The 17,297-nt window shown below is 44.4% G+C and overlaps 1 protein-coding gene across 1 annotated transcript in view; it reads right to left on the reverse strand.

Annotated features, from left to right (window-relative positions):
* Nucleotides 1–17,297, reverse strand: part of ADAMTS2 (ADAM metallopeptidase with thrombospondin type 1 motif 2) — a 253,928-nt gene that overhangs the window by 27,782 nt on the left and 208,849 nt on the right. The window contains exons 11-12 of the mRNA XM_040241374.1: nt 3,753–3,898; nt 1,022–1,197 (exon numbers count right to left, since the gene is read on the reverse strand). Of these exons, the coding sequence (XP_040097308.1) occupies nt 1,022–1,197; nt 3,753–3,898 (322 nt within the window). The remainder of the gene's footprint in view (nt 1–1,021; nt 1,198–3,752; nt 3,899–17,297) is intronic.

Below are 17,297 nucleotides of genomic sequence, written 5' to 3' on the forward strand. Positions count from 1 at the left end.
CTAAGTTTGCTAAAGGGAAGCACCTCGCAAAGAGAAACTCCCACCCAGGAGCGTCTCCTTATGATTCACCTGCCCCCCGCCCCACATGTCTGCCCTGGGCCAGGGGAGAAAGGAAAAGAGGAGTAGTGACAGCAACACGCTCCCAGACCCTGGGACTTAGCTTCCCCCAGCTGAGCCAGGCTGCTCGGATGCAGCCAGGTCTCAGATCGCTGGGGTCCTACCTGGAGAACCCCATATTCAGGGGAAGGGCAGCTGGCTGTTTGCCAGGTCTCTACTTGAAGACCTTTTCCAGGCCACTTCCGTAACTCCAAATAAGATGCCCCTTGCTTCAGTCTCGGGTACCAGGCACCTTCCCTTCTCAGCATTTATCTCAGAAGTCACTGAGACACCTCATCATTATTTGATTTTTTGCCAGACCACAGTCCCCCTCTGGGGGTGGGGGTTCCTATTTGCTCTGGCACCTTCTCCTTGCATGCACACGTGGGGCTTGCAACAAGTGCTCCGCTGAGGTAACAGATACAGCGGAGCAGGCCCCAGACCCCGCCTCCCTCTGCTCGATGCCTGGAAAGAAACGGAAACTGCGTGGGATCCAGTTGAAATACAAACACTCTCACGCCTGAAGCTACCAGACTTTTCAGTCCCAGCAGCCAACAAATGCCTTTTGGTGCTTAAACCAGTTCAAGTCACTTGGAACGGAGAGTTTTCACTGAATGATGAGAGGTCAAAGGTAACCTGATTCCTGGGACAACTCTGGCCTGTCCCTGCCCTGCGGCTGGGCGGGGCTAATGGTGCAATGCCAGCCTTGTCCACCAGAGGGCAACTGCAGGCGCCTGGGGCCAGCTGGAGCTTCTCTCTCTGCGGGCGGCATCCTTGGCCCGGCTCAATTCCCTGGATTTTCTGGGACTGTAGTCCTGCCATGAGCCCCCAGCCCAGGGTGGGCTCTGCTGGCACGCCCATGCAGAATCAGTGGCCCAGGGAGCCCTGGCCCCTCCACCGAGTGCCCGCTCCCCCTGGGGCTCACCGTCCCGGTGCTCGTGGGGCAGCCAGTGGTGTTGAGCGTCACCATGCTCGAAGTACAGGTCCCACTGCCGGCACTGCTCCTCGCGGAAGTCGGCCAGTGCATCAGGGCAGTCCTGAGAGTTGCAGAGCTGGAAATCGTAGGCAAGGCCCGAGCAGGTGCGGCCCCCATTGGCTGGGCTGGAGGAGAGAGCAGAGAGGCCTTCCAACAGGGTGCCACCAGGAAGAGGCCAGCACTTGAGAGTGCCGCCTGTGGGATTTGCAGGGATCCCTGAGCCTTGGGGGTGAGGGGGCAGCTCTGCTGAGTGAAGGAACCCAGCCCTGCCCTGTCCCAGAGCCGTGGCGCATCAGTACAGGAGAGGCTGGTAATCCTCCTGGGGGCCCCAAGGGAAGGGAGCATCTACTCAGCCCCTGTGCACCCCCCGCCCCACCCCGGCTCCTGTAGCTATGGCTGTAGACCAGCAGTGATCTGTAACAGGGTGTAGGGTCTGCCACGCCCCCGGCCATAAGCTCCAGGGTGGAGGAGCTGGGTGAGCCTTCCCTACACCCTCCCCACCTGGGCCTCACACACAGTGAGAACTCAGAGTAATTCTGAAGCAGTGGGATCCTGATACAGGTGTTCTCAAGGGTCAGGTACATCTCCAGGTTTCCTGCAGCTCGAGAAAACTTGGGCAGTGCGTCTGTATTTCCTTACTTTGCTGAGAATCTCACCAGTCCACAAAGCACTAACCCCGCGGGAAAGGTGCTGGCTGGTGGCCAGCAAGTGCCCCTGGAAGTCAGAGTGCTGGAGCATGGCAGGCCAGCAGCTTGGGAGGAGCGGGGAGGGGCTTCAGTGTTGCCATCTGCCAGGTGTGACAGAGGCAAGCAGAACCCGAGGCCCCACCTGAGTCTTGGGCAAAAGTCATGCTCTGCTGTGATGGGGGTGAACAGCATACAGCATTGCAGAGTGGACGATGGAAGGGGCTGGCTTCCATGAGGTTCCTTGCACAGTACCATGTTCTTGGGGGAAGTCAGTGGAAATAACGATCGCAGAAATTTGTGGAGTAAGAACCAAGAGGATCAGTGTTTGAATGGGCCCATGAAAGAAAGTGTGACTTTGAGATTTACATCATGGCCCCTGATGGGATGACAGACAAATGACAACAACAGCTCGGGCGTTACCAGGAAGGGGTGCAGGCCTGGGTGTGAAGGTATGGGAAGCCCAGGGCATTGGGCAGCAAGAAACAGCAGGAAGGGGCCCGCCTAGGCAGGAGACAGACGTATTCACACGGAAACCCGGGATAATCCCAAAAGAGAGCGTGAGTGGGAGAATACAGGGGAGGCCCGGGAGGAAGAGAAACGGGAGAGCTTGAGCTCATGCTGCCAGCTGCAGTTCTGCAGTCTCAAGAGTGGCAGGGCAGAGAACACAGAGGGAGCTCAATCCAGGGAGCAGGGGCCCAGCGCGGAGCCTCGGAAGTCTTCATACTGGCCCCAGCGTCCCGGGAAGAACCCGAGCACAGGGAGCAGCAACTAAAGATGGGGCAGTGGGAGGCCCAGCCATTATCTCCAGGAGGACACACGAAAGGGGAGGCCCACGGGTGCCCTGGCGTGCGGGGGCCTCCGGGTTCCGCAGGGCTCTGGGGGCTGGGTGCTGACGCAGGCCAGGCTGGCACGAGCAAACCACGGTCAGAGCTCCGTGTACACATCTGTGCTGTCTGACGGTCACTGATGTGGAGGGAACAGGGGTGCTGGCCTGGGCTGGGCAGGCCCAACAGTGTTTGTGAACAGACAGGCTGGCAGGTAGTGCTGGCGGTTTTGTTCATGTTACTACTGCCCTTCAACCCTTGCTGCCTAAGAAAGCTGGACCAGCCAGAGGGGGAAAAATATCCCTAAAGTGCACGTGTGGGGAGGGACAGAAGATAGAGTACCTGCAACGTACATAATCTCCCCTAGGGCCAGACCGGGGCTGAGTCCCCTGAGCCCCAAGAGCCCAGCACCAGGAGGAGTCAGGGCCTGGTGAGGGGCGAGGGGGAGGTCAGGCCAGATCTGCTCCTCTGACGGGGCACCCCGGACCAGAACCTGAAAGTCCTTGCCCAGCACCCCATAGCCTCTGAGTTTCTAACTTCCTGTCTTGTCAATCTAAGTACGTGAGGCTCGTGTAGTAGCCCCAGGGTACTTGAGAGGAGCCGGGGGAGCTCTGAAGATAGCACAGGGGCTGGGACCCGCTTGGGAGGCAGGAGAGAGCACGTGGGTGGAGGTGGGAGCCTGGTGGGCCTTCGGACACCTCTCCAGCCTTTCTCCTTTTGGGCAGCTGGGCATGGGTGGCATGCCACTTGACCCTGCCTCTCGCCTGATTGCAATCATTTGCTCTCCTGCTCAGGCTCTCAGCCTCCCAGGGCCCAAGAGAGCCCTTCTCTTTATCCCCACTGCCTCCTCTCTGTTCTACCTTCTGTCTCGATGCCCTCAACCAGGAAGAGCAGAGCAGGTTGAGGTCTAGAGTAGGATGCAGGCCGGGAGGAAGGAGACCAGGTTTCCGAGTCTCCAGGGCTGGCTCGGCCCCCAGCAGACTGTGAGCCCTCCCCTTCCTAAGTCTCGGTCCCTCCCAGGGAGGATGAGAAGGGGCCAGACTTGCCTGCTCTCACACCCTCACCTGAAGTGACATCTGCGGAGCCTTGCGGGATAGGGTAGGCTAGCCAGGACCCTTGGGGACCACCGCTGCCACCCAGGAAGACTGGGAGACATCAGAGCAAACTCACTGTGGGTTGTCGCACTGACGGGTCCTGAACTTCACACCTGTGCCGCAGGTACGCGAGCAGGAGCCGAAGGGACTCCAGGCACCCCAGTTGCCATCTCGTTTGAGAATGTCAGGTGTCAGCCAGATGCAGTGTCCTTTAAAGCAGTGCTGAAAGACAGAAGGTCATATGCCCCTCTTCAGCCTGCAGTGTCCACGATGGTTGCCCGGCCCTGGAGGTACAAGAAAGAAGGCCCTCCTGACCCCTGGAAGCTCAGAATCTCTTCGGGAGGTGTGGTAAGGCGTTGGCCCGCCCAGATTCCCACCACCACCACCCTGGCCTCCTGCCACCCTCAGTGCCTCGTTCAGCCTGCTCTGTCCCCTCCCCAGAGCCCACCCCATGCTGTGTCTGCAGGGTGAAGCCTCCAGGCCATGTGTCCACACAGGGCCATTTATAAAGATGCAAGCGCCACACCAAGCCAGTGACTCTAGAGACACACAAGGTCTACTGTTTCAGTTAAAAAAGCAATTTAAATGAAGTATGGAAATGAAGGACAGGTGATATGCTGACATGGTAAAAATTCATGAATATAGGAAGTAGAACTCGGGGGTACAGGAAAGTCAGCCTGAACCTGATCACACTGCTGCCCTTCTAACCCCAAGGAGGAAGCTTATACAGTTTAGGACCGACTTGAGGAAGATTGAAAAACTAAAAATACTAAACCAGGTATACAATGGAATGTTGACTCACAATTAGAAAGTATACAGTATAAAAAAGTTTAAAATTTAAAAACTGACAAATACCACAAACAACCAAAAACAGAAAACGATGATTTTTTTTTAAAATTGGTTGATTGACACGTTTGCTGCGATTCTAACTGCATCATCCCCTCTTCATATGACAACAGTTTTGTCAGCGTGTATTTCACAGGGAGAGTAGAAAGACGATTCCTCAGCAAGCTTTTTCTGTAAGGGCCAGATGGTACCTGTTTTAATCTTTGCAGGTGACAAGGTCTCTACTGCAACTCCTCAACTCTGCCATTAGAGCATGAAAGTGGCTACAGACAACACATAAATGGACGGATATGGTTGCATTCCAATAAAACATCATTTACAAAAGCAGGCAGCAAATGGAAACTTCTAGAATGGAGCTGAGAGAGGCTTGGTGACCTCGCTCCTCAGTAAAACAACCATTTAACTGGTGAATATTATTTTCTAAACAAACCATTTAAATGATCTGGGCTGAGTTATATCATAGGAAACTACATTAAATATCTTGTAATAACTTATAATGGAAAAAAATCTGAAAAAATATTACTGAATCACTTTGTTGTAAACCTGAAACTAACACAACAATGTAAACCAACTATACTTCAATAAAGAAGGAGAAGAGGGCCTCAGAGGATGAGACAGCTGGATGGCATCACTGACGCAATGGAAATGCACTTGGCAGACTTCAGGAGATGGTGAGGAACAGAGAGGCCTGGCATGCTGCCGTCCACGGGTCACAAAGAGTTAGACATGCCCACCAACTGAACAACACCCCCACCAACAACAAAATACTTCGATAATAAAATGAGGTATCTGGAAACTGTCCTAAGCTCAATACACCAAATGGAGAAAATATACTAATTCTTGCAAGAATTGTGAAAGTCTATACATTTGATCCACAACCCTCTCCCATTCCTTTCCCATCTTAGTGTGAGGGAGGCTTTACCACTTAAAAGACAGAGATTCCTTGTGTCCTCAGCTTCCAGTCTAGGGGTATAGTTTCACCCTGGGAAAGGCAGGCCACTGGCATCTCCCTGGGAGTATAGTTTCTCCCTGGGAAAGGCAGGCCATTGGCATCTCCCACGCCATGCAACTCTGCGCTGCAGAAAATCTGTTTCAGGCAGGGAACTCCCTTTACACATCCAGTCCTCACTCCTAGAGTGGAACCTCTACCCCAAGGATGGAAAACCAAGAATGCTGTACCCTAGTAACCCCTTCCCTGGTTTGCTTGTAGGGAAGACGTTCTATGCTGAAAGGGAAAAGCCAAGAAGAGAAGGATCCTATCCCTATTCAGTGACCTTTTTGTACACCAAGAGTGTCACTCTGGAAGTGGAAAACCCTGCTCCTAGTTCCAGGGCAGTGCTGCAGTGGTCTTCCCAGAACAGGAGGTAGAACTAAGAGCACCATAGCTCACCCTAAGAGGACTAACTTTATTTGGAATGCAGCATGAGGAAGTTCATGCCTAAGGGCATTGTCAAAAACAATAGAAATCTTGGTAGTGAGCAATTAAGAGGAGACCAGTAGCTCCACGATACTAGTAAGCAACAATAAAATAGTAAACCAACTAGAAGTGTAACAGAGAGAACCAGGGAAGAGACAGCTAGAGTACTTCTGGGATCTGTGCTGTGCTGTGCTTAGTCACTCAGTCGTGTCTGACTCTTTGCAATCCCATGGACTGTAGCCCACCAGGCTCCTCTGTCCATGGGGATTCTCCAGGCCAGACTACTGGAGTGGGTTGTCATGCCCTCCTCCAGGGGATCTTCCCAACCCAGTGACTGAACCCAGGTGTCCCACATTACAGGCAGAATCTTGTAACCATCTGAGCCACCAGAGAAGCCTGAGCAAGCTTCAAATACTGGTAACACCCTGCCCCTGGGAAGGGTCCAGAATTTAACTGGGTCAGGCTGTGGACAACTTGTACCCCAGAGCATTATCAAAAACAATACAGCAACCAGCTAGCAGCTAGTGAAAGCTAATTGGGTGTGATACCAATAGAGGCAGAATAGCTAGAGCTTAGCAGTAAAACCAGAGAAAGAGACAAAGAGAACCTGGCTAATCCAACTGTGCTGGTGGTGGAGGTGGAGCTGTGTGGCCCCAGTGACTATGCCTATGCCCAAGGCTATGATCAAGGGACAATATCAGCAGCTGCATGCTACAGGGTACATAAAATTTATTAAAACAGTACAGCCAGGTCATTAGACAAATAAACAGGTAAACAAGCAAACAAGAGCACAGCAAGGTCTGGGAGGATCAATAACCAATATCCAGAGTTTCTTCAACGTATTATCTAAAATGTCCAGTTTCAAGAAAAATTACTGAGACATGAAAAGAAATGTAATCCATGCACAGGAAAGTAAGCAGGCAACAGAAATTACCTTTGAAGAGGCCCAGATGCTAGACTTAGTAGACAAAAGTTTCTAGCCAGTTATTAAAAATACATTGAAAGAACAAAAGGAAACCACGTCTAAAGAACTAAAGGGGAGAATAAGAACAGTGTCAAATAGCATCAAGAAAGTAATAGAAACTAAAAATGAAACAGAAAAAAAAAACTAAATTCCGTAGCTTAAAAGTACAAAAACAAATGAAAAATTCACGAGAGGGCTCAGTAATAGATGTGAGCTGGAAGAAGACTCCATGAACTTGAATACAGGTCAATGGAAATTATACGATCTGAAGAGCAGTGAGGGGAGAAATAAAGAAAACTGAACAGAGCCTCTGAGAAATATGGAAGACCATAAGTTCACTGAAATGTGCATAGTAAAAGTGCCAAAAGGAGAGGACACAGAGGAAGGAGTAGAAAATATTCAAAGTAATAATGGTTGAAAACATCCAAAATTTGATTACAAACATTCATGTAAACATCCAAGAAATTTAAGCAAGTAAGATAAATGCAAAGAGGTTCACGCCCACGTTATAGTCAAAGTTGTTGAAAGACAAAGCAAAACTGTCAAAAGAAGGAAAAGAAAAATGACTCATTGGAAGCCCAATAAGATTAACAGCTGACTTTTAATCAGAAATAATGGAGGTCAGAGGTAATGGTGTCCACCAAGAATCATATATAACAAAATTATCTTCCAACAATGAAAGTGAAATAAAAATATTCTTAGATAAACAAAATCTGGGATAATTCACTGCTAGCAGACCTGCCATAGAGCAAATACTAAATTAGGGAGTTTAAGATTAACATACACACACTATTATATATAAAATAGATAACAAACAAGGACCTATTGTATAGCACAGGAAACTCTACTTAGTATTCTGTAATAACCTATATGGGAAAAGAAACCGAGAAGGAATGAATATCTGTATATGTATAACTGAATGACCATGCTATACACCTGAAACTAATACAACATTGTAAATCAACTATACTTCAATACAGTTATAAAAAAGAAACACTAAAAGGGATTATTCAGGCTGAAAACAAGTGACAACAGAATAACTGAAATCCACATTAAAAAAACTGAAAGTGGGCAAATTTCTAGAAAGACACAGACTACCAAAGCTGATTTAATAAGACCTAAAATTTTCAATAGACCTGTAACAAGTAAAGAGATTGAATTAGTGAATTAAAATTTCTCACAAAAATTAGCTGAAGGCCCAATTACTTCACTGATGAATTTTATCAAACATTTAAAGAAAAATTAATACCAACTTTTCACAAACTCTTCCCAAAAAATGGAAGAGAAGAAATATCCCAGTTCATTCTATGAGGCTAATATTACCCTGATACCAAAATCAGACAAAGATATTATAAGAAAAAGACTAGAGATTAACAATATCTCTTATAAAAATAGACTTTAAATTCCTCAGTAAAATTTTAGCAAACCAAATCCAACAGCGTAGTAAAAGACTACATATCATTACCAGGTGAAATTTATCTGAGGGATGCAAGGTTTAGCATCTGAAAAGAATAAAGGAAAAACAATATGGTCACCTCAAGACTCAAAAACTAAAAATGGCAAAATCCAACATCCTTTCCTGAAAAAAAAAAAGCACTCAAAAGACAAGACTAGAAGTTCCTCAGGTTGATAAAGGACATCAATGAAATACCCCATCATGCTTCATGGTGAAAGAATGAATGGTTTCCCCCTAATCAGAAGAAAGAAAAGGGTGTCTGCCCACACCACTTCTAGTCAACACCATACTGAAAGTTCTAGCTAGAACAATTAGGCAAGAAAAAGAAGGAAAGGGCGTCCAGTCTGGAAAGGAAGAAGTAACACTATATCTATTTGCAGATGAAATGATCTTCTATGTAGAAAACCCTATGAAAGTGAAAATCACTGAGTCATGTCAGACTCTTTGTGACCCATGGATTATACAGTCCATGGAATTCTCTGGGCCAGAATACTAGAGCAGGTAGCCTTTCCCTTCTCTAGGGAATCTTCCCAACCCAGGGAACGAACCCAGGTCTCCCACATTGCAGGCAGATTCTTTACCAGCTGAGCCACAAGGGAAGCCCGTGGATACTGGTGTGGATAGCCTATCCCTTCTTCAGCAGATCTTCCTGACCCAGGAAGCAAACCAGGGTCTCCTGCATTGCAGGCAGATTCTTTACCAACTGAGCTATGAGGGAAGAAAATCCTATGGAAACCACTAAAAGCTAATTTTTAAAAGTTCAGTGAGATTGCAGGATTCGAGATCAATATACAAAAATCTATTGTATTTCTATAGACAAGCAATGAATGAACTGAAATGAAATTAAGAAAACAATTCTATCAGAGACATTGAGAACAGACTGATGGTTATCTAAGGGGAGGAAGGTGGGAGAGGGTTGGATTGGGAGTTTGGAATTAGCAGATGCAAATTGGTGTATACAGAATGGATAAACAACACAGTCCTCCTATACAGCGCAGGGAACTATATTCAATATCCTGTGGTAAACCAAAATGGACAAGGATATAAAATATTCATATAATTACAGTATTTATATTATAAAATTTATAAATGTTTATATAAATATGAAAATTTACATAAATAAATAACCGAGTCACTTTGCTGCAGTGAGTAACATAACACTGTAATTCAGCTATGCGTCAATAAAAAGTAAAAAACTAAATTAGAAGCATTTTGTTTTGTTTTGTTTTTAATTTTTATTTTTACTTTATTTTACTTTACAGTACTGTATTGGTTTTGCCATACATTGACATGAATCCGCCACGGGTGTACATGAGTTCCCAGTCCTGAACCCCCCTCCCACCTCCCACCCCATATCATCTCTCTGGATCATCCCCGTGCACCAGCCCCTAGCATCCTGTACCCTGCATCGAACATAGACTGACGATTCGTTTCTTACATGATAGTATACATGTTTCAGTGCCATTCTCCCAAATCATCCTACCCTCTCCCTCTCCCTCAGAGTCCAAAAGTCCATTCTATACATCTGTGTCTCTTTTGCTGTCTCACATACAGGGTTATCACTACCATCTTTCTAAATTCCATATATATGTGTTAGTATACTGTATTGGTGTTTTTCTTTCTGGCTTACTTCACTCTGTATAATCGGCTCCAGTTTCATCCATCTCATTAGAATTGATTCAAATGTATTCTTTTTAATGGCTGAGTAATACTCCATTCAAAAGCAGAGACATTACTTTGCTGACTAAGGTCCGTCTAGTCAAGGCTTTGGTTTTTCCTGTGGTCATGTATGGATGTGAGAGTTGGACTGTGAAGAAGGCTGAGCGCCGAAGAATTGATGCTTTTGAACTGTAGTGTTGGAGAAGACTCTTGAGAGTCCCTTGGACTGCAAGGAGAGCCAACCAGTCCATTCTGAAGGAGATCAACCCTGGGATTTCTTTGGAAGGAATGATGCTAAAGCTGAAACTCCAGTACTTTGGCCACCTCATGCGAAGAGTTGACTCATTGGAAGGGACTCTGATGCTGGGAAGGATTGGGGGCAGGAAGAGAAGGGGTCGACAGAGGATGAGATGGCTGGATGGCATCACAGACTCGATGGACGTGAGTCTGAGTGAACTCCGAGAGTTGGTGATGGACAGGGAGGCCTAGCGTGCTGCGATTCATGGGGTCGCAAAGAGTCAGACATGACTGAGTGACTGAACTGAACTGAACTGAATACTCCATTGTGTATTTCTTATCCACTCATCTGCTGATGGACATCTAGGTTGTTTCCATGTCCTGGCTATTATAAACAGTGCTGCAATGAACATTGGGGTACATGTGTCTCTTTCTATTCTGGTTTCCTCGGTGTGTATGCCCAGCAGTGGGATTGCTGGGTCATAAGGCAGTTCTATTTGCAATTTTTAAAGGAATCTCCACACTGTTCTCCACAGTGGCTGTACTAGTTTGCATTCCCACCAACAGTGTAAGAGGGTTCCCTTTTCTCCACACCCTCTCCAGCATTTATTGCTTGCAGACTTTTGGATTGCAGCCATTCTGACTGGTGTGAAATGGTACCTCATTGTGGTTTTGATTGGCATTTCTCTGATAATGAGTGATGTTGAGCATCTTTTCATGTGTTTGTTAGCCATCTGTATGTCTTCTTTGGAGAAATGTCTATTTAGTTCTTTGGCCCATTTTTTGATTGGGTCGTTTATTTTTCTGGAATCGAGCTGCATAAGTTGCTTGTATATTTTTGAGATTAGTTGTTTGTCAGTTGCTTCATTTGCTATTATTTTCTGCCATTCAGAAGGCTGTCTTTTCACCTTGCTTATATTTTCCTTTGTTGTGCAGAAGCTTTTAATTTTAATTAGATCCCATTTGTTTATTTTTGCTTTTATTTCCAGTATTCTGGGAGGTGGATCATAGTGGATCCTACTGTGATTTATGTCGGAGAGTGTTTTGCCTATGTTCTCCTCTAGGAGTTTTATAGTTTCTGGTCTTACGTTTAGATCTTTAATCCATTTTGAGTTTATTTTTGTGTGAGGTGTTAGAAAGTGATCTAGTTTCATTCTTTTACAAGTGGTTGACCAGTTTTCCCAGCACCACTTGTTAAAGAGATTGTCTTTACTACATTGTATATTCTTGCCTCCTTTGTCGAAGATAAGGTGTCCATAGGTGTGTGGATTTATCTCTGTGGTTTCTATTTTGTTCCATTGATCTATATTTCTGTCTTTGTGCCAGTACCATACTGTCTTGATGACTGTGGCTTTGTAGTAGAGCCTGAAGTCAGGCAAGTTGATTCCTCCAGTTCCATTCTTCTTTCTCAAAATTGCTTTGGCTATTCGAGGTTTTTTGTATTTCCATACAAATCTTGAAATTATTTGTTCTAGTTCTGTGAAAAATACCACTGGTAGCTTGATAGGGATGAAAATTTACATAAATAAATAACTGAGTCACTTTGCTGCACAGCAGTGAGTAACATAACACTGTAATTCAGCTGTGCATCAATAAAAAGTAAAAAAATAAATTAGAAGCATTTTGAGTTAAAAAAAAAGAAAACAATTCTACTTACAATAACATCAAAAATGACCAAAAATTTTTTAGGGATAAATTGAAGGAAAAAAATGTGACATTAGTACACTGAAAAAAAAACTTGTTGAAAGATCGATGATCAAAGATCTAAGTAAATGGAAAGACATCCCATTTTCATGGACCAGAGTTTAATATGGCAGCACAGTCATACTCAGAGACATTGCTGGTTCAGTTTCAGACTACTGCAATTAAGCAAATACCAAAATAAGGAGGGCCATATGAATTTTTTTTGGTTTCCCAGCACATGTAAAAGTTATGTTTACTGTAAGCTATTACGTGTGCCATTATGTCTTTTTTAATTATTATTATTTTTTGATTAATTAATTTATTTTTTATTTTACTTTACAATTCTGTATTGGTTTTGCCATACATTGACATGACATACATATCATACTTTAGAATATTTTATTGCTAAAAAATGCTAACCATTAACTGATAATGCAGGGTGTTAGGGAAATTAAATGAATAGTCTGTTTAGGCTTCGGAGACAAAGCAGAGCACGCCTCTGACCTTGCTTCTAACCTGCCTGGACACTGCCCTGACTGAGAGTGACTGGGAGTGACTGCCTGCTGTGAGTGTAGTTTAGGTAAGATGGGGGAGCAATCTTAAGATTGTTGAGCCCCTGAAGGGGGCCTGGCCAATCAAGTCCCAGGCTTAACAACATTCCAAGTTTTACAAGACAAAACAAAGTGTTAACATGAAACCAGGTTTGCAATTTGGTCTTAGATGGATGATGATATCAGTTTGCTTCTATCCTGGGATTATAAATGGGAACCCCTGACTGCAACCTTTGAAGTCTCACCCACAGAGCTGCCTTGCTGACCTTTCCCAAAGGGGACTCCAGATGCTCTGTGACACGGGACTTCCCAGCACTGATTAAGCCTGGATGTTTGTCAAAACCCAATTTCGTGATGTATCCTCTGCTCTTTCTATTTCTCTTTTCTTTTAATCTTAGTATATTGAAAGTAAGCTAGATAATTCTCTAAGAAATATTTGTATCATTTATTTGTACTATCAAGTGGCTTATTTTGTTAACAAATCCTTTGAACCTGAGACGAGGAAAGTGAAAACTTTCAGCAAAACACAAGGTGGCCACAAACCTTCAATTTGTTTTGTTTTTTTTTTTTTTTAAGTAGTGTCTGCAAAGCGCAATAAAGCAAACTGTAATAAATTGAGGAATACCTGTATTCCCCATATTGATCTGTGACTCAATGAGACACTTATGCTAGAATTTTGCAGAAATGGAGAAACTCCTAGAAATTCAAATCAAAGGATCGGGAATAGCCAAGACAACCTTGAAAAAGAAGAGGGTGGAAGGACTCAGACTTACCTGTTTCAAAGTTTACTGCAAAACTAAAATAAACAAGACAGCGTGGCTCTGGCATAAAGAAATAAAATTATTAATGGAAGGGAACACAGAGTCCAGAAAGGAGCCCTTACATATTGAAAGAGGAAACAGACAGAGCTGGACTCCATGTTAGCCCAGGCTGCGAACAGTAGGCTACACGCATGGTCACCCTTCCAATGGACTCTGAACTTTGTGCCCACTGTCTATAGAGATGGCATACCAATGGGAAACCAGACCCCCTGGTAAAAGAGCCTCAGGACTTGCACTTGGACTCTCTGTTGCCTAAAAGAATATGCCAATTCAGTTATCTCTGTAACAGAACAAAGTGGTAAATTCCATTATGTTTACTGGGATATGACCACAGGCCTATTGATAAATATCCACTGTTTATCTAGTCTTGTCACACATGAACCATGGACTAACTTTGATTGTATCTCTCTTTTACTTGGTCCAGACTAGTTTCAAGGAATTTGGGGAGGTGGGTTTGAGCAAGTACACTTAGGATATATAAGGTTTTCACAAAAACTGGTCGGGTTCCTTGGCTGAGAGCAGACTCTGCCTTGGGCCCGCCGGTGTAATAAACTGCACTCCACTATCTGCATTGTCCTTCTGAGTGAGTTTGTTTCCCGGAACGCGTGGCTGCAACAATATGATCAACTGATTTTCAGCAAGGGTACCAAATGATTCATTGGAAAAATGAATCATTTTGGCATTTCTTTTCAATTTCTTTTCTTGATCCCTGTCTCCTGTACAATGTCACGAACCTCCATTCATAGTTCATCAGGCACTCTATCTATCAGATCCAGTCCCTTAAATCTATTTCTCACTTCCACTGTATGATCATAAGGGATTTGATTTAGGTCATACCTGAATGGTCTAGTGGTTTTCTCTACTTTCTTCAATTTGAGTCTGAATTTGGCAATAAGGAGTTCATGATCTGAGCCACAGTCAGCTCCTGGTCTTATTTTGTTGACTGTATAAAGCTTCTCCATCTTTGGCTGAAAAACATATAATCAATCTGATTTCGGTGTTGACCATCTGGTGATGTCTATGTGTAGAATCTTCTCTTGTGTTGCTGGAAGAGGGTGTTTGCTATGACCAGTGCATTTTCTTGGCAAAACTCTATTAGTCTTTGCCCTGCTTCATTACGCATTCCTTGGCCAAATATGCCTGTTACTCCAGGTGTTTCTTGACTTCCACCTTTTGCATTCCAGTCCCCTATAATGAAAAGGACATCTTTTTTGGGTGTTAGTTCTAAAAGGCCTTGTAGGTCTTCATAGAACCATTCAACTTCAGCTTCTTCAGCGTTACTGGTTGGGGCATAGACTTGGATAACTGTGATATTGAATGGTTTGCCTTGGAGACGAACAGAGATCATTCTGTGGTTTTTGAGATTGCATCCAAGTATTGCATTTCAGACTCTTCTGTTGACCATGATGGCTACTCCATTTCTTCTAAGGGATTCCTGCCCGCAGTAGTAGATATAATGGTCATCTGAGTTAAATTCACCCATTCCAGTCCATTTTAGTTCGCTGATTCCTAGAATGCCGACGTTCACTCTTGCCATCTCCTGTTTGACCACTTCCAATTTGCCTTGATTCATGGACCTGACATTCCAGGTTCCTATGCAATATTGCTCTTTACAGCATTGGACCTTGCTTCTATCACCAGTCACATCCACAGCTGGGTATTGTTTTTGCTTTGGCTCCATCCCTTCATTCTTTCTGGAGTTATTTCTCCACTGATCTCCAGTAGCATATTGGGCACCTACTGACCTGGGGAGTTCCTCTTTCAGTATCCTATCCTTTTGCCTTTTCATCCTGTTCATGGGGTTCTCAAGGCAGGAATACTGAAATGGTTTGCCATTCCCTTCTCCAGTGGACCACATTCTGTCAGACCTCTCCACCATGACCCGCCCATCTTTGATAGCCTCACAGGCATGGCTTAGTTTTATTGTGTTAGACAAGGCTGTGGTCCTAGTGTGATTAGATTGACTAGTTTTCTGTGAGTATGGTTTCAGTGTGTTTGCCTTCTGATGCCCTCTTGCAACACCTACCATCTTACTTGGGTTTCTCTTACCTTGGGCATGGGGTATCTCTTCACAGCTGCTCCAGCAAACCACAGCTGCTGCTCCTTACCTTGGATTAGGGGTATCTCCTCACCAACGCCCCTCCTGACCTTGAACGTGGAGTAGCTCCTTTCAGCCCTCCGGCACCCGTGCAGCCACCGTTCCTTGGATGTGGGGTTGCTCCTCCCAGCCACTGCCCCTGGCCTCGGGCGTAGGGTAGCTCCTCTTGGCCCTTCCTGCGCTGTCGCAGCCTGGCACTCTTGGCCACTGCCCCTGACCTCGGATGTGGGGTAACTCCTCTTGGCCACCGCCTCTTGGGCATGGGATCCTCCTGGCTTCTGCCCCTGACCTCGTATGTGGGGTGGCTCCTCTCCGCCACGCTTAGTGCACCGGTCAAGCTGCCTGCGCTTAGTGCACCAGTCACAGCCACCCGCGCTAATGTATATCTACATTAGACTCACAAAAATTAAACTTTTATGCATCAAATGATACTAACATGAAAGTGAAAAGACAATAATAGGAGAAAATATTTGCAAGCCATTTACCTGAGCAGTCTGATAAGGGATTTGTATCCAGCATATAGAATGAATAAAGAATGATTAGAACTTGATAATAAAAAGATAACCCAATTAAAAATAAGCAAAGGTGATAATGAATAGACATTTGTCCAAAAAAGATACATACAAGCTGTCATTATACTCATGAAAATGTGCTCAAAACCACAATGAGATAATACTTCACATCCACTGGGATGGTTATAATAAAAACACAGGTAATAACTTTTGGTGAGGATGTAGAGAAATTGTTAGTGTGAATGTAAAAAGGTACAGCTGCTTTGGGAACTAGTTTGGCAGTTTCTCAAAATGTTAAACATAGAGTTACCACAAGAACCAACAATTCTACTCCTAGGTACATATTCAAGAAAAATGATGCATCCATGGAATAACCTGTACACAAATGTTTTCAGCAGCATTTCTTATAATAGCTGAAAAGTAGTTAACAGCTCAATGTCCATCAACTAATAAACTGATAGATAAAAAACAGTATATCTATACAGTAGATTATAATCGAGCAATAAAAAAGAATAAAGTACTGACAAATGGTATAACATGGATGAACCTTGAAAACATTATGCTAATTGAATGAAGCCAGTCCAAAAAGGCCACATATTGTACAATGCCATTTATATGAAATATTCGGAAGAGGCAACTCTAAGGAGACACAAAGTAGTGATTGCCTAGGATTGAGGAGGAGGGGGTGAATCATGTTGTAATGGTTGTACAACTCCAGGAATACAGCAAAAACCATTGAATTGTACATTTCAGATGAGGTAATTTAAATGTGAGTCACATCTTTATAAAACTGTTACGGGAAAATAAAACCAGAGGCAGGTAGAATTGGTGTGTGTGCTGTAGCTTGCCAACACTTGCTCTAGCATGTTGAGAGAAATATTTTTTTAATTTTCAGTAATTTAGAGTAGTTATTGGTGAGGCTATACGAATATTTAGATGACCAAATTAGGAGAAACTGCTATCTGGTGTGCTTCTGGATGTGGATTTCAGGGTGTTTGACGTTTTCTTGGTCGGAGACTGATTTAAAATGCTTTTTAGATTAGGAACTCAGTAACTGTTGCTGTCAACATTTTTACTGTAGAGGTAATATTCTGAGCTTTACATTGTCTTTGATGTTGTCAACATCTCATGTCAAAATCAGAAGGAAGTTTAAATGCTTTTCCAATGTGTTCATCAGATTCACTCCTCTTTGTTAATTGCATTGTCAAACACTTCAAGAGCCTGTCTGTTACTTACTTCTCTTGAATATTTATCTTTTCCTCCTAATGAATGACTGCTTCAGTCTGATCTGAAACTTTTTAGTTATAATTAAACTTCTGAAGTCAGATTTACTTCTACTGATTTCTTCACTCATTTAAAATCTTTATTTATTTTCCA

This window comes from Oryx dammah, unplaced genomic scaffold, assembly GCF_014754425.2.
Source record: "Oryx dammah isolate SB20612 unplaced genomic scaffold, SCBI_Odam_1.1 HiC_scaffold_5, whole genome shotgun sequence".
Lineage (NCBI taxonomy): Eukaryota > Metazoa > Chordata > Mammalia > Artiodactyla > Bovidae > Oryx > Oryx dammah.